This window comes from Piliocolobus tephrosceles, chromosome 3 (assembly GCF_002776525.5).
Source record: "Piliocolobus tephrosceles isolate RC106 chromosome 3, ASM277652v3, whole genome shotgun sequence".
Taxonomy (NCBI): Eukaryota; Metazoa; Chordata; class Mammalia; order Primates; family Cercopithecidae; genus Piliocolobus; species Piliocolobus tephrosceles.
In genome coordinates, this window is record NC_045436.1 from 146,763,752 (window position 1) to 146,788,617 (window position 24,866).

At 42.2% G+C, this 24,866-nt stretch overlaps 1 protein-coding gene across 1 annotated transcript in view; it reads left to right on the plus strand.

Moving 5' to 3' along the window:
• The first annotated feature begins 229 nt into the window (after window positions 1-229).
• The window catches only part of UGDH (UDP-glucose 6-dehydrogenase), a 29,551-nt gene continuing 4,914 nt past the window's right edge, over window positions 230-24,866 (plus strand). Inside the window, exons 1-9 of the mRNA XM_026455806.2 lie at window positions 230-568; window positions 5,955-6,123; window positions 13,941-14,042; window positions 17,551-17,751; window positions 17,862-18,059; window positions 18,846-18,993; window positions 20,085-20,179; window positions 23,063-23,193; window positions 24,079-24,212. Coding sequence (XP_026311591.1) covers window positions 5,962-6,123; window positions 13,941-14,042; window positions 17,551-17,751; window positions 17,862-18,059; window positions 18,846-18,993; window positions 20,085-20,179; window positions 23,063-23,193; window positions 24,079-24,212 — 1,171 coding nt within the window. The 5' untranslated portion in view covers window positions 230-568; window positions 5,955-5,961. The remainder of the gene's footprint in view (window positions 569-5,954; window positions 6,124-13,940; window positions 14,043-17,550; window positions 17,752-17,861; window positions 18,060-18,845; window positions 18,994-20,084; window positions 20,180-23,062; window positions 23,194-24,078; window positions 24,213-24,866) is intronic.

The following is a 24,866-nucleotide window of genomic DNA, read 5'->3' on the forward strand; positions in this document are numbered from 1 at the left end:
AGACGGCTGCTAAACAACAAGTCTTGACCTCTCCGCTACCCACGACCGCCGGGTAGGCGAGCAAAGGGCCTACACCTTCGGTTGCCCTACTCCCCTGGTCCAGCGGACGCGCCACGCACGCAGTCCCGCCCAGCGCCGCTCGCGGTAGGGGCGGAGCGGCTGAGCTGGCCCAAGCGGATTTGCCTAACTCGGTCAGGGGCGGGGCAGGCCCGCCCCGCCCAGACCAGCCCCCGTCTCCCCGCCCCTGGGCCCTGAAGGAAATAGGGACCCGGCCCTGGGCCTTGTGTAGCGGGAGGGGGAGCTAGGAAGCGGCTGAAGGCAGAGTCCAGGAGGGCCTGGCTGCGGGGGAATGAAGCCTCCGCCTTCTCAGGCAGAAGCCTTTAAATACGGGCTGAGGCCCGGGACTCAGGGGTGTAGCGCGTGGCAGCCTGAGGGAGGGGCGTGCGCCGAGAGGGAGCTCAGACGGAGCTGGGCGCTGGTGGAGAAGCTGCGGCAGCGCGGCCCGTGGGAAGGTGCTGTCCGAACGATCGGGATAAGAGCGGTCCCTGCGCTTGCTGCTGGGAAGTGGGTAAGCGCCGCTCCCAGGCTGGCCCCGCCGCCCGTGCGGGATGATCCAGATCTGGGCGGGATGTGGAGGGAGGGGGGCTGGGGTGTGCGCTGCTCCCGGTTGCTCGCTGCGCTGGGTCCCGGGCTTCCCGACTCACGACCTTCGTCTCTTCGGGGTTTAGGGCGGGAACCGCATTTTGGAACTGCTGTCCTGGGGATGGGGTAGCCTGGGCTTCTTATTCAAGACTCGTGAGTCTTCTAGCCCCTTCTCTTTCTGCTTTTACCCACTTTCCTGACTCGGATGAGATTTCCCTGCCGCCTCCAAAGCCGAACCCCCACCACAGGAAGCGGTTCTCTCGTTGGGGACCACATTTTGGCCGCAGAGTCGTAGTCTTTTGTTTGTGTTTAAGAGTCTGCTCACCTGAGGGGCTCCTGCTTTTCTCATGCCGCCTCTCTTAAGAAACCAAATAGAAACGAAGCCAGAAAGCCCTCTCCAGAGCAAAATCCTGAGACTATCGTGTTATCTATCTGGGATGTCCTGGAATCCATTGTTGGACCCCCACACCATAGAATTGCTCTGTTTGATGTCGGGGAAGGCCTTTCCTGGGTGCCTCGGGAGACCATGTTTGTGTGAGATCTTGAAAAATTATACGTCCTATAAATATACAGGAAGATAACTTAGTAGGGTTATGAATTCTAGTATGGAGAAAAGAGGGGGTCGCTGGTAGGGATCTATTCATGGGCATACAGAGCAGTAGCTGTCTATCGACTGTCCTCAAAGACACAGTGAGCCTTTGATTTTCTTCAAATCCCCTAAGAAATGGAGAACAGTAGTCTTTCTTCAGGGGGATTCTGGAAATCAAAGAGCTGACTGTCTGCTCTGAGATGTGCTTGTTAGTGGCCAGGATCCAGTTTAAGGTAAGGGGTAGACAACCCTGGTTGAAAAGATCTCATTTCTTCTCCCATTGCTGTACTCCTTTTTCTAACAAAATCTATTAACTGGATAAGCATAATCCATCTTCCTTCTTGTTTACTTCCACAGATTTACATGATAACCCTTAGACATAAAATTAATACCGGCTTTCTTACTGATTAAATATTTTTCTCTATTCAGGCATCTTTTACTGTTTAATTTCTAGAAATGATTAAAATGTGTGAAGCTGATGTATCCAACTGTAATGCCTATCATTAGCTCCTGGGTACCTATGCAAAGTAAAGGTATCTAGCTGGGGCTAGAAGGATTATTTTCTGTTTAGATTGTAGTAGGGCATTTGTTATTTGTTAGTGACCCCTTCTGGGTTGGAATGTTTATTTGAATTTATGAAATTTTACATGAAGAGTAGTTTTGGAATGGTTTGGTTTGTTGTGGCTCGCCCAAAATACAGAGGTAAAAACTCATTTCAAAATAACCCATTTAATAAGGAGACATTCCCACGTCTCTGACAGCAGAATAAGAGTGCCAGAGGGTACATAAAAGTAGAAATAGAAAATGGGGCTGGGCACGGTGGCTTACACCTGTAATCCCAGCACTTTGGGAGGCTGAGGTGGGTGGATCACCTCAGGAGTTCGAGACCAGCCTGGCCAATATGGTGAAACCCCATTTCTACTAAAAATATAAAAACTAGCCAGGCATGGTGGTGGGTGGCTGTAATCCCAGCTACTCAGGAGACTGAGGCAGGATAATTGCTTGAACCCAAGAGACGGAGGTTGCAGTGAGCCAACACGGTGCCACTGCACTCCAGCCTTGTGACAGAGTAAGACTCCGTCTCAAAAAAAAAGAGAAAATGGAATTGGAAGACATCAGTGTCATGCAAGATGTGTCACTAACACTATGTCAAACTCCATGTTAAAGCTTATTGAAGATTTTATTGAAACTTCCAAGTGACCATTTATTTGGACTTGCACAGATCATACATCAGCTTCTTCATTGATTTTCCCGTTGTCATCTATAAGCCTTATTTCATGGGAAATAGCAAGGCGAGAATACCCCAAATAAAGCTTGTGTAAAACACATTCAGTTCTATGATACAGGTTCACCGGCCATTAGTAGTCTACCCCAGCTGATGTATGTAAAGCAAGTTGAAATGTGGTCTCACAATCAAGGCAGATAAGAAGTAACTCCGGGGAAACATGCTGAAGTTCTTTAGGTAACTCAGGAAAAGAACTTGGCCAGGTGCGATGGCTCGCGCCTGTAATCCCAGCACTTTGGGAGGCTGAGGCAGGTGAATCAGCTGAGGTCAGGAGCTTGAGACCAGCCTGGCCAACCCCGTCTCTACCAAAAAATACAAAAATTAGCTGGGCATAGTGGCAGACACCTGTAGTCCCAGTTACTTGGGAGGCTAGGTGGGAGAATCGATTGAACCTGGGAGGCAGAGGCTGCAGTGAGCCCAGCTTGTGCCATTGCACTCCAGCCTGGGCAACAGAGTGAGACCTTGTGTCAAAAAAAAAAAAAAAAAAAAAAAGAACCTGATAGTATTCTGGTCAATTACTGCAAAAATACTATGATCGGCAATCTGAACTAAAGCTGTTTACACAGAAGTCTTCATCTCAAAAAGAGAGGCCTGTGTGGAGAGTTACTTATTCAATTAATATTCATTGAGAGGCTGCTATTCTAGTAGTCAAGGATACAGCAGGGAGCAGCAGCAAATCACTGTTAGCCTGGCTGTGCCTTATTAAACTTTGAACTCCTTAAGTCCAGGAACTAGAACGAGTAGATGCTGATTCTCATTTAATAAATGTGTTAGCAGAACCTGTCCTGGTTGAGATTAAGGGTAAAGCCTGCCCTAATAACTTTTGGGCTAGGAGATTAAATGATAACCCTAAAAGATCCTCTGGTCCAACATTACTTTGAGATTCTACTTTTTAGGTATTCTAGATATACTGGGTTTAATTAAGTGAAAAAAACCACGTGTTAATAGTATGTATGGTATTCTATTGCATTTAGAAAGACAAAATTATTAGAATATATGTATATGTACTTGTAGCTGGGAGGATGTACAAGAAAACGGGTTGCTTGTGTGGAAGCAAAGTAGGGGATAGCAAAGTAGATAAGGAAGGGGTTGGAGTGAAATTTCTCATGTATACCTTGTTACAACAGATTTAATTTTGAACCATATGAACATTATCTACTCAGAATAAATCTTTTTTTTTTTGGAGATGGAGTTTCATGCTTGTTGCCCAGGCTGGAGTGCAACATGGCACGATCTCAGCTTACTGCAACCTCTGCCTCCTGGGTTCAAGCGATTCTCCTGCCTCAACCTCCCAAGTAGCTGGCATTACAGGCAGGTGCCACCATGCCCCGCTAATTTTGTATTTTTAGTGGAGACGGGGTTTTGCCATGTTGATCATCCTGCTCTTGAACTCCCGACCTCAGGTGATCCACCCTCCTCGGCCTCCCAAAGTGCTGGGATTACAGGCATGAGCCACCGTGCTCGGCCAGAATAAATAATTTTTAAAAATTTATTTCATATGGCTAAGAATACTGCTTTATTTAATTGAATCATACGATTCAAAATTCTGTCCATTTTTACTGTTTTACCAAAATTCTATTTCTTTTAATTGTTTTTTAAAAGTCATGAGGGGCCTGGCACAGTGGCTTGTGCCTGTCATCGTAACACTTTGTGAGGCTGAGGCAGGCAGATTGCTTGAGCTCAGGAGTTCCAGACCAGCCTGGGCTACATGGCAAAGCGCTTCTCTACTAAAAATACAAAAATTAACCTGGTGTGGTGGCGTGCACCTGTAGTCCCAGCTACTTGGCAGGCTGAGGCACGAGAATCACTTAAACCCAGGAGGTGGAGGTTGTAATAAGCCGAGATGATGCCACTGCACTCCAACCTGTGTGACAAAGTGAGATTCTGTCTCAAAAAACATAAATACCAGGGTGGCTCATGCCTGTAATCCCAGTACTTTTGGAGGCTGAGGCGGGCAGATCACGAGGTCAAGAAATCGAGACCATCCTGACCGACATGGTGAAACCCCATCGCTACAAAAAATACAAAAATTAGCTGAGCGTGGTAGCGTGTGCTTGTAGTCCCAGCTACTCGGTAGGCTGAGGCAGGAGAATCGCTTGAACCCAGGAGACGGAGGTTGCAGTGAGCCGAGATCACATCATTGTACTCTAGCCTGGCTGCAGAGTAAGACTCTGTCTCATTTGGAAAAAAAAAAAAAAAAGTCATGAGGGATTAGACTCCATGAGTTGATATCTGTACCACTAAAGATCAATGTATAAGCCAGATTAGTGGTTTATTAACACAGGCTACAAACAGTCCAGGATACTTACATGGATTAGTCAGCTCATTTTCTTCTAGTAGGGAAATCTATCCAGAGAACCAAATGAAAATTTAGAATATTGTTTAATACAGATTCAAACCAAAAGGAATTGGATAATCTTAATTATATGATTTGTCTTTTTTCATAATAGGGATATTCTTCTTGCCAGGCATTCAGATTAGGCCAGCCTTCCAGAGTGCATTCTCTGATCCATACAGGAGTATACTAAAAAATTCTTAAACTCTGTGATTACCATTTTCCTTTTCTTTGGAATCTGAATGGATTAGATTAGATGATGTCTGAGGTCTTGGCAAAGCAAAACCATTCTTTGCTTCTAAGAATTTGATCAGTTTGACAGTTCTCCTTGCAACAGATAAATGAGCATAGTTATGTATAAATCAGTTCCTTGCCATGTTGATTAGTGTGAATCAGTTCACCTAATGCTTTTGAAAATCTATCAAAATCTGTGTAATCCACTTTTCTGCTGGCACTGGAAAGAAAAAAAATCTGCATAACAGCTTTGGTAATTACAGAAATTACATTTTCTTTAACCACCTTATGGTTTCTGATTAAAGTTGAAATGGAGTTTAGGATTATTGCCTAGTACCTAAAAGTAAACTTTGAAAGCCAAAGTAGTGTGTAGGGCATATAATCTCAGAGGCCAATTCTGGACTATGGAACTAATCTTATTCCATATCATCGTAATCTCAACCTGTTATAAACACATCTTTGTACACTAGCATTTATTTAAGCAAGAATTGTACAATTATGTTCATCCTGGAACATTCTGTCAGCAGTCAAGGTTGTCCTAGTGTATTATAGCCCTAAGGAATGTTTTGCTTTGATTCTTTACTTTCTAAATATTGGGTCATTATAATCTTTGTGGCTCCCTTTCAGTAATATCAGTTACTGTAATTATTTCCATATGTTTCATGCTAGTGCAACTGAGAACAGGCTAGGTCATCCAATTGGAATGTTATTTTTTAAATCACTATTTTCATAATTCCTCAGAGTGAATCTAGGAAATCTTTCCAGATATCTGTCACCTTGACAGTTTTTATAAAGTAATGAATGTACAATATGATTTCTTTAAATTTTCTGTTTTCAATACTAGAACAGTCTTACTTTTTTCCTTCTAGTACAATCATGTTTGAAATTAAGAAGATCTGTTGCATCGGTGCAGGCTATGTTGGAGGACCCACTTGTAGTGTCATTGCTAATATGTGTCCTGAAATCAGGGTAACGGTTGTTGATGTCAATGAATCGAGAATCAATGCATGGAATTCTCCTACACTTCCTATTTATGAGGTAAGCTTATTAAACAACTGTCTGTTTTTATGCTCTTTGTTTTTTTACTGTCTTTATTAAATAATTTATATGCACTATTAATATAAAATCTATAACTGCAACTGATAAGAAATTAAATGAAAAAATCTGGATACAAAACATATGGACATTAAAACACATTACTTTGGGTAATGTGGGTAGGAAAAATGACCAGAAAGAAGTCTATCAGAATGGTTGTATTAGTGCAGTGAGATTATGGCCAATTTTTTCTCTTCCCTGTTTTCATTTTTTTGTTGTTGTTGTTGTTTTTGAGATAGAGTCTCGCTCTGGCACCCAGGCTGGAGTGCAATGACGCGATCTCAGCTCACAGCAACACCCACCTCACAGGTTCAAGCAATTCTCCTGCCTCAGCCTCCTGAGTAGCTGGGATTACAGGAGCGCACTACCACACCCAGCTAATTTTTGTATTTTTAGTAGAGATGGGGTTTCACCATGTTGGCTGGGCTGGTCTTGAACTCCTGAACTCAGGTGATCCACCCGCCTCAGCCTCCTGAAGTGCTGGGATTACAGGTGTGAGCCACTGCACCTGGCCTTCTTTCCTATTTTCCAATCTTGTCTGTTAGTATCATTACCATATTATAATAAAGTTAAAAAGTGGTATCCTGTAAAAATAAAATAAATAAAACTTTTATAATATTAATATAAGTTTAATATATTTTTGGATTATTATACTAACATCACATAAACCTTAGATGGATAAATGGCATCTTTCATATTTAGAGTTTGGTGCCACAAATCTTATTAACTGGAATTTCAAAATTTTTGTGAATTTAGAGAATTTAGAAAAATATGCTTCTAACTATTTTACTGAGCTATCTGGTTTCCTTTTTTTTTTATTTTTGGTGTTTCACTGTAAAAAGAGTTCATCATATTATGCTTTTGAAAGTCAACAGGAAAGCATTTGAAAATTTGATGGTAGCATTTTCTAGCTAATATTAATATATTTGTTTTTTTTTTTTTTTTTTTTTTGAGACGGAGTCTTGCTCTGTCGCCCGGGCTGGAGTGCAGTGGCCGGATCTCAGCTCACTACAAGCTCCGCCTCCCGGGTTTACGCCATTCTCCTGCCTCAGCCTCCTGAGTAGCTGGGACTACAGACGCCCGCCACCTCGCCCGGCTAGTTTTTTGTATTTTTAGTAGAGACGGGGTTTCACCGTGTTAGCCAGGATGGTCTCGATCTCCTGACCTTGTGATCCGCCCGTCACAGCCTCCCAAAGTGCTGGGATTACAGGCTTGAGCCACCGCGCCCGGCTATATGTTTGTTTTTTTCCCCAACAAAAGCTTGGTTATTTTTCGTTTGTTTTTTGAGACGGAGTTTTGCTTTTGTTGCCCAGGCTGGAGTGCAGTGGCCCGATCTTGGCTCACTGCAACACCTGCCTTCCAGGTTCAAGCGATTCTCTAGCTTCAACCTCCTTAGTAGCTGGAATTATAGGTGCCCACCACCACTCCCAGCTAATCTTTGTATTTTTAGTAGAGACGAGGTTTCGCCATGTTGGCCAGTGTGATCTCAAATTCCTGACCTCAGGTGATCGCCCCTCCTCGGCCTCCCAAAGTGCTGGGATTACAGTTGTGAGCCACCCCACCCAGCCAAAGCTTATTTATTTATGACTGTTATCAACCATAGACTTTAGTTGCCTTAGACTTTTAGAAGGAAAGTCTCAATCCAGTTTTATCTCTAAGATAGGTCTGCCTGCTATCTATAGGAATAGAAGATATGGGAATCTATGAAAAAGCACCCATAGAGTAGTAGTCACTCAAAAACACAGATTTACTTATTATATCTGAATCAGATTTAGGATTGAAATATTGGCGGTGCAGTGGCTCACATGTGTAATTCTACCACTTTGGGAGACCAAGGCGGGCAGATTACCTGAGGTCAGGAGTTTAAGACCAGCCTGGCCAACATGATGAAAGCCCATCTCTACTAAAAATACAAAAAATTAGCTGGGTGCAGTGGCGTGCATCTGTAATCCCAGCTACTTGGGAGGCTGAGGCAGGAGAATCGCTTATTCCCGGGAGGCGGAGGTTGTGGTGAACCAAGATCATGCCACTGCACGCCAACCTGGGCTACAGAGCAAAACTTCGTCTCAAAAAAGAATATATATATATATATATATATATATATGTGTGTGTGTGTGTGTGTGTGTGTGTATATATAACTATATTCGATTTAGGGTAATTTTTAAAAATGTTTTGGAAAGATAACTTGATGGAGAGTTCTGTAATGCTGATATTGATAACAGGGTTGCAAGTCATTTGAAACCCCTTAAGCCATACTTATATCCAAACATTCAGTAATGAATTCTGCCAGCAGTATATTCTAGTCTTCACAAATAAGCCAGGCGTGGTGGCATGGCCTTTTAGTTCTGGCAGCTCAGGAGGCTAAGAGAGAAGGATCACTTGAGCCTAGGGGTTCAAGTCCAGCCTGGGCAACATAGTGAGACCCCCATCTCCAAATTAAAAAGAAAAAAAAAAAACGGCTGGGCACAGTGGCCCACACCTGTAATCCCTGCACTTTGGGAAGCCGAGGTGAGCAGATCACTTGAGGTCATGAGTTCGAGACCAACCTGGCCAACATGGCAAAACCTTGTCTCTACCAAAAATACAAAAATTAGTCAAGTGTGGTGGTGCATGCCTGTAAGCCCAGCACCTCAGGAGGCTGAGGTGAGAGAATTGCTTGAACCTGGGAGGCAGACGTTGCAGTGAGCTGAGATCGCACCGCTGCACTCCAGCCTAGGTGACAGAGTGAAACTCTGTCTCCGAATAAGTAAATAAATAAATAAGAATAATGATACCCATCAGAGTGGTTAAAATAATATTACTGACAATACCAAGTATTTAGCAGTTAGAATTTTATGCTCTGCTTGGTAAGAATATAAATTGTTACAGTCACTTGGCAGAACTGTTTGACAGTATCTACTAAAGCTGAAAATACAGGCCAGGCGCAGTGGCTCATGCCTGTAATCCCAACAGTTTGGAAGGCTGGGCGAGAGGATTGCTTGAGCCCAGGAGTTCAAGCCCAGCCTGGGCAACATTGCAAGACCCCCGTTCCTTTTCTTTTCTTTTCTTTTTTTTTAAAGGCCAACCGCGTTGGCTCACACCTGTAATCCCAGCACTTTTGGAGGCTGAGGCCATCCTAGTCAATATAGTGAAACTTTGTCTCTATAAAATATTTCAGAATTAACTGGGCATTGTGACATGTGCCTGTGGTCCCAGCTACTTGAGGAGTTGAGGCAAGAGAATCACTTGAGCCCAGGAGGTTGAGGCTGCAGTGAGCCCTGTTGGAACCACTGCACTCTAGCCTGGGCAACAAAGTGAGACCCTTTCTCTCGAAAAAAAAAACAAAACTATTAGTCTGTGACCCAGCAATTCCAAGTGTATATCCAACAAAGATGCATACATATGTGCAATAAAGGACAGAAGTAACAACCTAAATATTAATCAGCCATAGAATGGATACATGAGGCTGGGTGCAGTGGCTCACACGTGTAATCCCAGCACTTTGGGAGGCTGAGGTGGGCAGATCACCTGAAGTCAGGGGTTCTAAACCAGCCTGGACAACATGGTGAACTCCTGTCTCTACTAAAATAATACAAAAATTAACCAGGTGTAGTAGCGCATGCCTGTAGCCCTAGCTACTCGGGAGGCTGAGGCAGGAGAATCACCTGAACCTGGGAGGCGGGGGTTGCAGTGAGCTAAGATTGCACCACTGCACTCCAGCCTTGGTAACAGAGTGAGACTCCATCTTAAAAAACAAACAAAAAGAATGGCTACATGAATTATGGTATAATACTGCAACGAAATACTGTACTATGTTGAAAATCGCCGGGCGCGGTGGCTCAAGCCTGTAATCCCAGCACTTTGGGAGGCCGAGACGGGTGGATCACGAGGTCAGGAGATTGAGACCATCCTGGCTAACACGGTGAAACCCCGTCTCTACTAACAATACAAAAAAAACTAGCCGGGCGAGGTGGCGGGCGCCTGTAGTCCCAGCTACTCGGGAGGCTGAGGCAGGAGAATGGTGGGAACCCGGGAGGCGGAGCTTGCAGTGGCCGGATCCCAGCTCACTGCAACCCCAGGGGAGAACAGGGCGGGGGCCCAGCCTCAAAAAAAAAAAAAAAAAAAAAAAGAAAAGAAAATCAAGGAAACGACTCCTGCACTTAAGAATATGGTTAAAATCTTACAAAAGTAGTGTTGCCGGACACAAAGGAGTACATACTGTATAATTCCATTTGCATAAGGTTCAAAAATAGACAAACTAATCTATGATTATAGAATTCAGCATGATGGTAATTTGGGAATAATAGTGACTAGGAGAGGGCATACAGTGGGTTTTGACTTACTGTTAATGTTCTTTCTTCTCTCATTACATGAATTACCGAGAAAATAGTAGATTCTGTTAATATTTAACAGTTAAAACACATCCTTTTGTGTTACCATATTTATTGAATAGATACTGCTTTTTAAACTTTGTTCATTAAAAAATACAGTTTAGGCTGGGTGTGGTTGGCTCACACCTATAATCCCAGCACTTTGGGAGGCCAAGGCAGGTGGATCACCTGAGGTCAGAAGTTGGAGACCATCCTGGCCAACATAGTGAAACCCCGTCTGTATTAAAAAAAAAAAAAAAAAAACAAAAAAAAATTAGATGGGTGTAGTGGTGTGCGCCTGTAATCCCAGCTCCTGGGGAGGCTGAAGCAGGAGAATCGCTTGAGTGCAGGAGGCAGAGGTTGCAGTGAGCCGAGATCGCGCCACTGCACTCCAGCCTGGCAACAGAGCGAGACTCCATCTCAAAAAAAAAAAAAAAAAATTAATAACTATTTTAAAGAAAAAACCAAAAAGGATAATTTGCTTTTTTTTTTTCTGAGTAAAATTTTCATTTTACTGAGGATAATTTTACCCTGTGAAAGAATTTGAGTTCTTCCATTAAAAGTACCATATACATTCTAGATACCAATTGTGATAATTACATAATGAACCGAATAACAGATAGAACCTATATTATTAACTGCTTCTGCATCAGTTTTGGAGATCTACAAAGATCCCACTGATTTTAATAAAATTATGTAAGTCTTTATTTTGAAGTTTTATTATATTTATATGAATTCTGCATCGCTCTAATTTTAGTAACTTTAAATATTAGGAGATTATACACGGGACTGAATTAAATTTTATTCTCTGCAAATCCCGACTCTATAAAACTTTTCCCTCATTTTCTAGAATCTAGCCAAAATAACCAAGGAAACCTGTTACTGTGATTGGTGACATCATATTCATGGTTGCAGTGGTTCATGTATTTTGCTTGTCCCGTTATTTTAATCAAACTAATGGAAATTCAAATGTACATTTTTCACATCCTCCAGTTACTTATGTTAAGAGACCTCGGAACCATTGAAGAAAAGGGAGTTGCCTCTATATGTAATGCCAGACCTATGGCCCCTGAAGGGGCTTTCACTTTGCTATAGACATAGTTTTCTAAACATCCATAATATTATGGATGGATATTGTTTGAAGTTTCTCCCCTAAGAGTGAGTTTCAGTGGTTTAGGTATGTTTTTTTTTTTTTTTGCTTTTTATTATGAAAGAGTTCAAGCATGTAATTAGAGATAATAGTACAATGACTCTCTATATGTCTATCATCTTGTTTCACCAGTTATCTACATGGCCAGTCTCCCTTCCCAACTACCACCATGCTGATTACTTATAATTTCATCCATAAACTTTATCATGTATCTCTAAAAGATAATTTTGGTTTTCTTTGAGACAGGGCCTTGCTCTGTGGCCCAGGCTGGAGTGCAGTGGCTCAATCTTGGCTCACTGCAACCTCCGCCTGCTGGACTCAAGTGATCCTCCCAACTCAGCCTCCCAAATAGTTGGGACTACAGGCACGCACCACCATGCCCAGCTATTTTTTAAAATTTTTTTCATAGAAATGGGGTTTCGCCATGTTGCCCAGGCTAGTAGCCCACAATAGTTGGGCTTCAACCAATATCTATTGGTTGAATAAACCAGTTTGTTTATTGGCTAGAAATTGTCACAGTCTAGGCCAGGCACAGTGGCTCATGCCTGTAATCCCAGCACTTTCTGAGGCTGAGGTGAGTGGATCGCTTAAGGCCAGGAGTTCGAGACTAGCCTGGCCAACACGTAAAAACCCCGTCTCCACTAAAAATACAAAATTTAGCCAGGTGTGGTGGTGTGCGCCTGTAATCCCAGGTGCTTGGGAGGTTGCAGCATGAGAATCACTTGAACCTGGGAGGTGAACATTACAGTGAGACGAGATGGTACCACTGCACTCCAGCCAGGGTGACAGAGCAAGACTCTGTCTCAAAAAAAAAGAAATTTTTCAATCTAGATTTTGCTGGTTGGGTTCCTTGGAGTTTTTCAACTTATTCTTTATTTAATGTGAATTGGTAGTTGGGTCTAAAGGACAGGTCCAATCAGATTTAGGCTTGAATTAAGAATATTTGTTAAGTGGTTTTATACCCCTCCATATTCTTAACATAAATATATCTCCTGTTAAACTGGGAATTTTTTAAAAATTAAAGGGTTCCTTGCAATAGGACTTAGAAAAATGTGTATTTATTTAAGTATATATGGAGTAAATTGACTTTCACAGCCAGTTGTATTGGCCTGAATTATTGGGAGTAAAAATGTGCATTCATAATGACAATGCAAAATCATATATTTGCTTGAAATCACAGAGGACCTTGACTTTTCTGAAAATTGTGTTGATACTCATAGTTAATAGTTAACTCTTATGAGTAAGGCACATGGTAAACAATGACAAAGCATTAAATGAGCTGCTCTTCTGATTGTAGCAAGTTTAATGGCAATTTCCATTTTGCTTTATTTACTAAAGTATACTTATGAGACAGGGCATGGTAACTTACTCCTATAATCCCAGCACTTTAGGAGGAGGAGCAGGAAGGATTGCCTGAGCCTGGGAGGTCAAGGCTGCGTGAGCTGTTATGCAACTGCACTCCAGCCTGGGGGCCTGTATCAAAAAATAAAATAGGCCAGGTGTGGTGGCTTATGCATGTAATCCCAGAACTTTGGGAGGCCAAGGCAGGTGGATCACCTGAGGTCAGGAGTTCAAGACCATCCTGACCAACATGGTGAAACCCCATCTCTACTGAAAGTACAAAATTAGCCTGGTGTGGTGGTGCATGCCTATAATCCCAGCTACTTGGGAGGCTGAGGCAGGAGAATTGCTTGAACCCAGGAGATGAAAGTTGCAGTGAGCCGAGATCATGCCACTGCACTCTAGCAGAAAGAGACTCTGTCTCATAAAATAAAATAAAATAAAATAGACTGGGCATGGTGGCTCACTCCTATGATCCCAGCACTTTGGGAAGCTGAGATGGGAGGATTATTTGAGCCCAGGAATTTGAGACCAGCCTGGACGACCCAGTGAAACCCCGAAACCCCATCTCTACCAAAAAATGATACAAGAATTAGCCAGGCCTGGTGGCTCCTGTGGTCCCAGCTACTTGGGAGGCTGAGATGGGAGGATCATTTGAGCCTAGGAGGCAGAGGCTGCAGTGAGCTGAGATTGCACCACTGCACTCCAGCCTGGGTGACAGAGTGAGACCCTGTCCCTATTTAAAAAATGAGATGTGCACTTACAGCCTTTATATATGATCCTTAACTTTTCTACAAAGGTAATTTGAGCACAACCTAGACATCTAAATTACAATGTTACCATTCCCTTTAACAAATGTAATTCTATACTATTAGGTTATCTCATATCACTGGCAAGCTATATGTCTTTTTTCTTTCTAGCCAGGACTAAAAGAAGTGGTAGAATCCTGTCGAGGAAAAAATCTATTTTTTTCTACCAATATTGATGATGCCATCAAAGAAGCTGATCTTGTATTTATTTCTGTAAGTATTTTCCTTTGCTGTGTGAATTTTAATGTATTCTTGTCTATATAAAAGTTTCATCATACTTTAAAAGTAAATCCATTGATATTAAGCCTCGACATTGCTGAGTATAGAGTTGTCCAGTTGAATTTTGGTTGTCACTTTGTCTAACAGTTCACAAAACCTCATAATCATCTGGTCAAATATGTCATTTCAAGTCATTGAACAAGTAAACTCAAACAAAGTTCTGAGATTTAGAACTAGGAAATGGGCGGGTGCGGTGGCTCACGCCTGTAATCCCAGCATTTTGGGAGGCCAAGGTGGGCGTCAAGAGATCAAGACCATCCTGGCCAACATGGTGAAAAACCATCTCTACTAAAAATACAAAATTTAGCTGGGCCTGGTGGTGTGCCAGTCCAGCTACTCAAGAGGCTGAGGCAGGAGAATTGCTTGAACCTGGGAGGCAGAGGTTGCAGTGAGCCGAGATCGCACCACTGCACTGCAGCCTGGCAATAGAGCGAGACTCTGTCTCAAAAAAAAAGAACTAGGAAATGCTGGTAACATGAAAGCACACGTAATGATAGTATATTTCATATTATCATTATTTCTTGTTTCCAGTGGTTGGCAGAGGTGAGATGAAGAAAATCAATTTGCAAACTTACAGGCATCTCCTCTCTAAATGAATTTTACATTAATTGTTTGTAACTTGGCATATGTTGGTTAGATTATCAGGCTAACCAACAGACACCTTTACCTCATAATGTGGCTTTATAATGAAAAAAACAGAACGAACACTTGAGATTAAACTCTAGTAATCCACTATTTGAACCAAAGCAACTTACATCTTGTTGTCCTGGTAACCATCTATTCAAATATTCTGTATGTAATGATATAGCTATCACCAGTTGGAAGCTGAGTGACAGTGTTATATGACTTAAGATCTTTATGAGCTGGGCATAAGGGCTCATGCTTGTAATCCCAGCCAGCACTTTGGGAGACCAAGGCAGGTGGATCGCTTGAGCGTAGGAGTTTGAGACCAGTGTGGGCAACATGGTGAAACCCTGTCTCTAATTAGCTGGCCGTGGTGCTATGTGTCTGTAGTCCTGACTACTTGGGAGACTGAGGTCGGAGGATTGATTGAACCCCGGACGTTGAGGCTGCAGTGAGCCATTCTTGTACCTTGCACTCCAGCCTAGGTGACAGGAGACCTTGTCTCAAAAAAAAAAAAAAAAATTCAGTCTCTTCTTTTTGACCTCCTTAATAATTTCAGAGAAATTGATGCATGCAGCTTCTATGATTTACCTACCCATCCCCTATTTAAACTATTTTAACTTGCAGAAAGTTAGAGTAGAGGCATAAAAAAAAAAAAAAGAAAATATTTTGGAGTAGCTAGGTACCTGGAAAACAATCAATGAGTTACTTAGTCTAATTTTTAGGTGACCAGAGCCTGGAATGGTAATAGAAGAATTTTCTGCAGAAAGGACATTTAAAAATAATCTGTTTTTGAATGCCAGACAGGAATTATTTTGTAGTGATCAGTTTTCTTTTTTTCTTTTTTTTTTTTTTTGAGACGGAGCCTCACTCTGTCACCCAGACTGGAGTGCAGTGGCCGGATCTCCGCTCACTGCAAGCTCCACCTCCCGGGTTCACGCCATTCTCCTGCCTCAGCCTCCTGAGTAGCTGGGACTACAGGCGCCGCCACCACGCCCAGCTAATTTTTTGTATTGTTAGTAGAGACGGGGTTTCACCGTGTTAGCCAGGATGGTCTCGATCTCCTGACCTTGTGATCCATCCACCTTGGCCTCCCAAAGTGCTGGGATTACAGGCGTGAGCCACCGCGCCCGGCCAGCTATCAGTTTTCAACTGTTGTTTTCAAAGCTCCTTTATCAGGGGAAGCTGTCTGGTCATCTCCCATCTCCAGCCAGTTTCACCCTACATCATGAGCTGTCTGCCTTTCTGTATACCATTACATCTAACTCTTGCCCTAAGTTGTTCCATGCATATAAACAACTTTTTCCTCCTGCTTTTCATACCTCAACTCAATCTTCAAGTTTTGATTTATTTTCACTTGGTTCCTTTGTTTAGTCTCCCATTGGGTTATAATCTCATCAAGAGAAGAGAGTTAGTACTACTTACTATTAGTTCAAAAATAATTCCTATTCCCTTTAAGTTTTAGACTTTTCAGAGCACTTTCATTTTTGTCAGAGCATCTTAACATTCATGTGTTAGTTTTTAGAGAGCCCACTATCCTCATTTTCCAATGAGGTCATTGAGGCAGAGGCAGCCACACTTCTCCAAGGTTACATGTAATCCAAAACTAAATGCCTAGACTCTGGGCTCATGATTTTTTTTTTTTTCTCTCTAAAGGAAAGTCTTCGTCCATTGGCCGGGTGCGGTGGCTCATGCCTGTAATCCTAGTACTTTGGGAGGCTGAGGCAGGCAGATCACTTGAGGTCAGGAGTTTGAGACCACCCTGGCCAACATGGTGAAACCCCGTTTAAAAATACAAAAATTAGGCAGGCATGGTGGCGCGCCTGTAATCCCAGCTACTCAGGAGGCTGAGGCAGGAGAATCACTTGAACCCAGGAGGCAGAGGTTGCAGTGTACCGAGATCGTGCCACTGTACTCCAGCCTGGGTGACACAGCAAGACTCCGTCTTAAAAAAAAAAAAAAAAATCAAGTCTTTGTCCACATAGTATTCTATATCCTGAAGATGATAGGTAATGTCTAGCTTTAATGAGCTCAGAAAGCATTTGTGAATAATATTGCAACATTTTAAAAGACTATTGATATAGGACTATAAAAATAGGGGAATAAGAAAGGAGACCAGGCGCGGTGGCTCACGCCTGTAAACCCAACACTTTGGGATGCTGAGGTGGACAGGTCACCTGAAGTCAGGAGTTCGGACCAGCCTGGACAACATGATGAAGCCCTGTCTCTACTAAAAATATTAAAAAAGCAGTGGGGTGTGATGGTGCATGCCTCTAGTCCCAGCTACTTGGGAGGCTGAGGCAGGAGAATCACTTGAACCTGGGAGGCAGAGGTTGCAGTGAGCCGGGACTGCACTACTGCACTCCAGCCTGGGCAACAGAGCAAGACTCCGTCTCAAAAAGAAAAAGACTTTAAAGCTTATTTTTAAGGACTATAATGATATATTACATACAATAAAGAAAGAGAATAAGAAATAAGAAAAGGCTTACGTTTCATTTCAGATTGTGAAGTCCTTTAGGATAACTGTCTCATTCATTTATATATCTTCAGGGCTTACCTGGAATCTGCCTGCCCTAGTTATCTGGCATATAGATAGTAGCTTCCCAACAAAAATTTATTGAGTGAGTTCTCTAGATGCTTCAAGCTATTTCTTCTGATGATTATATTTATAAAATGTATTATTTCTGTGGAACTAACAGAGGATTAAATCAGGACTACTGATGATTGTTAACTCTACACTTTAACCAGGACTTCAGGATATATCTTGAAATCCCTATCTCATAGGCACTCTGTTCTTTATCCCATATACTTTCATCAGGTGAATACTCCAACAAAAACCTATGGAATGGGGAAAGGCCGGGCAGCAGATCTGAAGTATATTGAAGCTTGTGCTAGACGCATTGTGCAAAACTCAAATGGGTACAAAATTGTGACTGAGAAAAGCACGGTTCCAGTGCGGGCAGCAGAAAGTATTCGTCGCATATTTGATGCAAACACAAAACCCAACTTGAATCTACAGGTATAAAAAATGAAGCATTAGAATCTGGTTGTTCTTATGTAAATACTGATGTGTTAAAGTTGCCTATAATTAATTCTAGCTTAAAACTTTCCTTTGCATTGGAATTCTAGGTGCTGTCCAACCCTGAGTTTCTGGCAGAGGGAACGGCCATCAAGGACCTAGAGAACCCAGACAGAGTACTGATTGGAGGGGATGAAACTCCAGAGGGCCAGAGAGCTGTGCAGGCCCTGTGTGCTGTATATGAGCACTGGGTTCCCAGAGAGAAGATCCTCACCACTAATACTTGGTCTTCAGAGCTTTCCAAACTGGTTAGTATATAGCATTCAACTCTCCATTAAATTAAAGCCAAATATTTATTTTAAGCCTGATAAGCTACACAGATACTTTTTGTTTGTTTGTTTGTTTGTTTTGTTTTGTTTTGTTTTGTTTTTGAGGCGGAGTCTCGCTCTGTCGCCCGGACTGAAGTGCAGTGGCCGGATCTCAGCTCACTGCAAGCTCCGCCTCCCGGGTTTACGCCATTCTCCTGCCTCAGCCTCCCGAGTAGCTGGGACTACAGGTGCCTGCCACCTCGCCTGGCTAGTTTTTTTTGTATTTTTAGTAGAGGCGGGGTTTCACCGTGTTAGCCAGGATGGTCTCGATCTCCTGACCTCGTGATCCGCCCGTCTCGGCCTCCCAAAGTGCTGGGATTACAGGCTTGAGCCACCGCGCCTGGCACAGATACTTTTTTAATAGTAGTAAGAGGTTATGCTTTTGAAGATCATATTCTTGCACATTTAAATTATGAAATAATTTTCACAAGGGAGATCATCTATCAGGGTATAAAATATTCTGAAAAATTATGAAATCTTAAAATAGTAATTTGGTTTTTATCACTCTTTCCTTCTCTTTACCCTTTTTCTTAATCATCTGTCCTCTCTAATTTAAAACATTTTCCCTTTCTAACCCATCCATTGTCTCCTCAAATTGAGCTCATCAGTATCTCATGTATCTCCCTCAGTAATTTGCATCAATGCAATGAAATATAAACTAGATGTGTAAAATTGCTGTTTTAGCCTATCTTACTCTTCTCTCTGTGTGTGTGTGTTTTTTTTAAGGTAGCAAATGCTTTTCTTGCCCAGAGAATAAGCAGCATTAATTCCATAAGTGCTCTGTGTGAAGCAACAGGAGCTGATGTAGAAGAGGTAGCAACAGCAATTGGAATGGACCAGAGAATTGGAAACAAGTTTCTAAAAGCCAGTGTTGGTAAATTCAAATTTTTCTCTAATAAAGAGAGCTACTATTTACTGCAGCCATATTATTTGCTGGTACCAGTGCTTTATATATCTCATTGAATCCTTATAACCTGTTAGGAAGATGCTGTTATTTTCTTTTTTAGAGATGCTTCAGACCCAGGGAAATTTGTGCAACTTGCTCAAAGTCATGCAACTGAGTGACCAGATGTTTCTAACTCCAAAGCCATATTATTCCTTACTACATACTGCATTGCACTAGAGCAAGCGTGGGCAAACTATGGCCCTTGGGTCAAATCCAGCCCACAGCTTGTTTTTGTAAATAAATTTTATTAGAACACAGCCATGACCATTAGACCACATATTGTCTATGGCTGCTTTTGAGCTACAGTGGCAGTTTAATAGTCTCCTCAGAAACTGAATGGTCCACAAAGGCTGAAATATTTACTGTCTGGCCCTTTGCCATGAAAGTTTGCTGACCCAGGCCAGGCACAGTAGCTCATGCCTACAATCCCAGCACTTTGGGAGACTGAGGCCAAGGCGGGCGAATTGCTTGAGTCCAGGAGTTTGAGACCAGCCTGGGCAGCGTGGTAAAGCCCCAGCTCTACAAAAAAATTTAAAAAATTAGTCAGGCTTGGTGGTACACACCTGTAGCCCTAGCTACCTGGGAGGCTAAGGTAGGAGGATCACCTGAGCCTGGGAGGTCAAGGCTGCAGTGAGCCATGTTCATACCACCACACTTCAGTCTGGGCGACAGAGGGAGACTCTGTCTCAAAAAGAGAAAGTTTGCTGACCCTCTGCTAGAGTAAAGAATGTGGGGCAGTCATACTAGATGAATGAGAAAAAAATAGGAGATAAAAGGAAACAATATAAAAAGTTAAACGTAGTCATAATGAAACTTTAGTTAGAAAATTATTTGGAAGTTACTTGTGGAGTTGTTGCCTGCAAATTTTACATAATTTATAAGCCTATTATTTATCTATCTGAATTTTATTATTAAAAAATCTTAGTATAAGGTTTCTGATTTAGTATAAAGAAATTTGTCACATGATTGAGTTTTCTCGTTCTTACATGAAAATACTGTTTATTTTTTTCTTTCTGTAGGGTTTGGTGGGAGCTGCTTCCAAAAGGATGTTCTGAATTTGGTTTATCTCTGTGAGGCTCTGAATTTGCCAGAAGTAGCTCGTTATTGGCAGCAGGTATTAATCTTTATAAGTAATAATTTCTGTTTAGCCAGGCGTAGTGGTTCACACCTGTAATCGCAGCACTTTAGGAAGCCAAGGCAGGAGCATCACTTGAGGCCAGGAATTTGGGACTGACCTGGGCAACATAGTGAGACCCCATCTCTACAAAAAATTTAAAAATTAGCCAGGCATGGTGCTGCACACCTGTAGTCCTAGCTACTCGGGAAGCTGAGGTGGGAGGATCACTTGAACCCAGGAGTTGGAGGCTCCCGTGACTTATGATCGCTCCACTGTACTGTAGCCTGGACAACAGAGTGAGACCCTATCTCTAACATAATAATAGTAATAGCAATAATAATAGCAATTTCTGTTTAGCTTCTCATTAAGCATGTCACTTTTTGTCCATGAAATGTTTTTGATGGAATTTATTTATTCCAGGAAGTCAAACATTAGTATATTCAATTTGCTTATTTTATGTTTATTTATTGGGTATCTGTGTTTTTACTTTATCTTTCCTGCTAATCAATGTTGATGGAAGTTTGTGATAAACCAGTATTCTAATTTTATAGCTAAATTTGCTCCCAGAGTGAAACAAAAACAATTATCCTTAATTATAATTCTTCTCTTTTTTTTTTTTTTTTGAGACAAGATCTCACTCTGTCACCCAGGCTAGAATGCAGTGGTGTCATCCCTGCTCACCGCAGTGACCTCCTGTGCTCAAGTAGTCCTCCGAAGTAGCTTCAGCCTCCTAAGTAGCTGGGACTTCAGGAATGCACCACCACGTTGGCGAATTTTTTTATTTAAAAAATGTTTTTTTGTAGAGACAAGGTCTCACCATATTGCCCAGGCTGGTCTCAAACTCCTGGGCTCAGCAGTCCTCCCATCTTTGCCTCCCAAAGTGCTGGGAATATAAGTGTTAGCCAGTGAACCTAGCCTAATTCTTCTCTGTCTTGAAAGGCATAAAATCAAAGTAAAGTAAGAACCTATATTATAACATTGGTCGGGCGTGGTGGCTCACACCTGTAATCCCTGCACTTTGGGAGGCTGAGGTGGACAGATCACTTGAGGGTCAGGAGTTCGAGACTGGCCTAGGGAGGCTGAGGCATGAGAATCGCTTGAACCCAGGAGGCGGAGGTTGTAGTGAACCAGGATTGCGCCACTGCACTCCAGCCTGGATGACAGAGCGAGACTTCATCTCAAAAAAAAAAAAAAAAAAAAAAAAAAAAACAGAACCTATATTGTCATGCTTTCAAGTGGTTTTGTATTTGTTGTTATTTGTTTTGAACCTTTCAGACTCACAGAGCTAAAATTAGAAACCCTTCCCAAATTGGAAGCATTAAGCGAGCTCTGGGAAGTAGAGTTGATGTTTACTGAATGCTTACCCTGTACTGGGTACTCTTTTGGGCACTTCGCATACAGTATCATTTAATCCTCATCACTAACATTATCCCCTTTATTTGATGAGGGAACTGACACGGAGATATTAAGTAATTTGTCCCAATTACTAGTCGGTATATGTGCCTTTCCCAAATATTTTCCCCCTGAGTTTATAATTTTTCAGGTTTCAGCAGTAGATATGGGAGGGAATCTAAAGAAATGCACGTTTCTTTTTTTAAAAATGTTTTACTTTTTAGAGACAGGATCTCACTGTGTTGCCCAGGCTAGATTCCAACTCTTGGGCTCACGTGATCCACCTGAGCCTCCTGAGTAGCTGGGACTACAGGCGCACCACCCTGCCTTGCTGGAAATGTACATTTTTAAGGGAAAACAGATACACTTAGTGTCATTCCAGTCAATCCATCATGATGGCTTTATCTCACTGTTCATCGTGTGAAAATTGCAGATAAACTCTTGATTTTCCAGCACTTTGGGCTAATTGCTTAAGCTCTCAAGGTTTGATTGAGATGGTCCCTGGAAGCTTAAAACCTTAAAAAAAAATTTATTTTGCTTTGCCTACCTGGTTACCAACCTAAATTTAACAGATTAAGTGATCAGAGACTCTTCTCGTATAACATTTAGTTCGTTAAAAACCTTGTCAAATATTTATGGTGGTATGGTTCATCCAGAGGTAGCTAGAACCATAATTGTTTGTTCCCTGCCCACTTTCCACTGAAACTGAATTTTTGTGAATAGTGGAGCACAAGCAAATGAAGGAATACTTTGGGGTTTGATTGCTTATAGCTTGTTTCCACAGAGTTTAGAGACACGGGCTAAGGAGAATATGGTTTCCTATGTGCCTTATTTAGGCTGGTCTCATAGCTGAACCTAAAATGCGCTTAGAATTAAAACTTGGTTGTGCACTCCAATTTTTGCATCCATCCTAGCCTTATGCATGGAAAATCAAGCCAAATGAAATTAGAAATTTTTAGCATGGCTTTTTTTTTTTTTTTTTTTTTTTTAATTTAAGACAGGCTCTGGCTCTGTCGCCCAGGCTGGAGTGCAGTAGCATGATCTCGGCTCACTGCCACTTCTGCCTCCTGTGCTCAAGCCATCCCACCTCAGCCTCCCAAGTAGCTGGGACTACAGGCACACGCCACCATGCCTGGTGAATTTTTGTATTTTTTGTAGAGACAGGGTCTCACCCTGGTGCCCAGGCTGGTCTTGAACTCCTGAGCTTGAACAATCGCCCACCTCAGCCTCCTGAAGTGCTGGGATTACAGATGTGAGCTACCACTGCTGGCCTAGGATGGCTTTGAGGAAGGGGATGGGTGATTCTTTTTTTGTTGTTGTTATTTTGTTTTAAATCCACAGGCACTAGGGTTTGGTTAATTTTTGCCTCCTGTTAATATGTAAGCATTGTATTTGTACAATAACACTCACCATAAAACTCTGAGTAATGTGTGTCATAGGCCGTACCTCTTTTAACTAATCATTGCACAATTGTACATGTAATTTCAGGTGATAGACATGAATGACTACCAGAGGAGGAGGTTTGCTTCCCGGATCATAGACAGTCTGTTTAATACAGTAACTGATAAGAAGATAGCTATTTTGGGATTTGCATTCAAAAAGGACACTGGTGATACAAGGTATCAGTTTTTAAAAATATTTCAACCCCTTTGAGATTGTGTTAACTCCTCATCTTAATTTTTTGATTGGTGGATGTGTGCATAAAATACATGTATATATATAATATAAAGAATAAAAATAAACATCCATATCTTTACCACTCCACCAGCTTAAGAAATATAATTTTACAGCCGGGCGCGGTGGCTCAAGCCTGTAATCCCAGCACTTTGGGAGGCCGAGACGGGCGGATCACGAGGTCAGGAGTTCGAGACCATCCTGGCTAACACGGTGAAACCCCGTCTCTACTAAAAAATACAAAAAGCTAGCCGGGCAAGGTGGCTGGTGCCTGTAGTCCCAGCTACTAGGGAGGCTGAGGCAGGAGAATGGCGTAAACCCGGGAGGCGGAGCTTGCAGTGAGCTGAGATCCGGCCACTGCACTCCAGCCCAGGCGACAGAGCGAGACTCCGTCTCAAAAAAAAAAAAAAAAAAAAAAAGAAATATAATTTTACCTGGCTGGGCGCGGTAGCGCACGCCTGTAATCCCAGCACTTTGGGAGGCGGAGGCAGGCGGATCACGAGGTCAGGAGATTGAGACCATCCTGGCTAACACGGTGAAACACCATCTCTACTAAAAATACAAAAAAAAAAATTAGCCAGGCATGATGGTGGACACCTGTAGTCCCAGCTACTCGGGAGGCTGAGGCAGGGGAATGGCGTGAACCCGGGAGGTGGAGCTTGCAGTGAGCCAAGATCGCGCCACTGCACTCCAGGCTGGGTGACAGAGTGAGACTCCGTCTCCAAAAAACAAAAAAAAAGGAAATATAATTTTACCTGTATCTTAAACTCCCTGGTACTAGAATATAATGCCATGTAAAGCTTAGCAATACTGATTTTTTTTTCCTATAGAGAATCTTCTAGTATATATATTAGCAAATATTTGATGGATGAAGGCGCACACCTCCATATATATGATCCAAAAGTACCTAGGGAACAAATAGTGGTGGATCTTTCTCATCCAGGTGTTTCAGAGGATGACCAAGGTAAGGCTTTGAGTCTCACGAATCATTTTGAGTAGAGACCTTAAAACTTTTTATCTTCTGGAAACCTTATGTTGTTCAGTTTTATCATTGATATCATTGGTAGGCCTTCTTTTAAACCTCATTTCTCTGAAATTAAAGTCTTAGGCATAATGTCATCAACATTGATTTGAAGTGGTCAGCTGTGGATTGGTCCATTGATTTTTCCAACATATTCCACAAAGCCCCAAAATTCCAAGGAGATGATTCCAAGGCAGAGTTTGGGGCCTGCCACCATCACTCCCACTGACGCTAAAATCAGATTATTCCCAACTCTTCTGCAGTCCTAGTATTAGAGTATCTATAGTACTATCCCTCTTATGTGTGGTTTTTCTTTCCATGGGTTCAGTTATCTGCAGTCAATTGCAGTCTGAAAGTACTAGAAAGAAAATTCCAGAAATAAACAATTCATAAGTTTTAAATTGTGTGCTGCTTCATCCTGCCTGGGACATTTATCATTCCTTTGTCCAGCATATCCACATTCCACATGCTACTCGCCCATTAGTCACTTAGTAACTTTTGGCAATCAGAATCAAAAAACAAGTATGTGTGTAAGTGTATATAGGGTTCAGTATTCTCCACAGTTTCAGACATCTACTGGGGGTCTTGGAATGTATC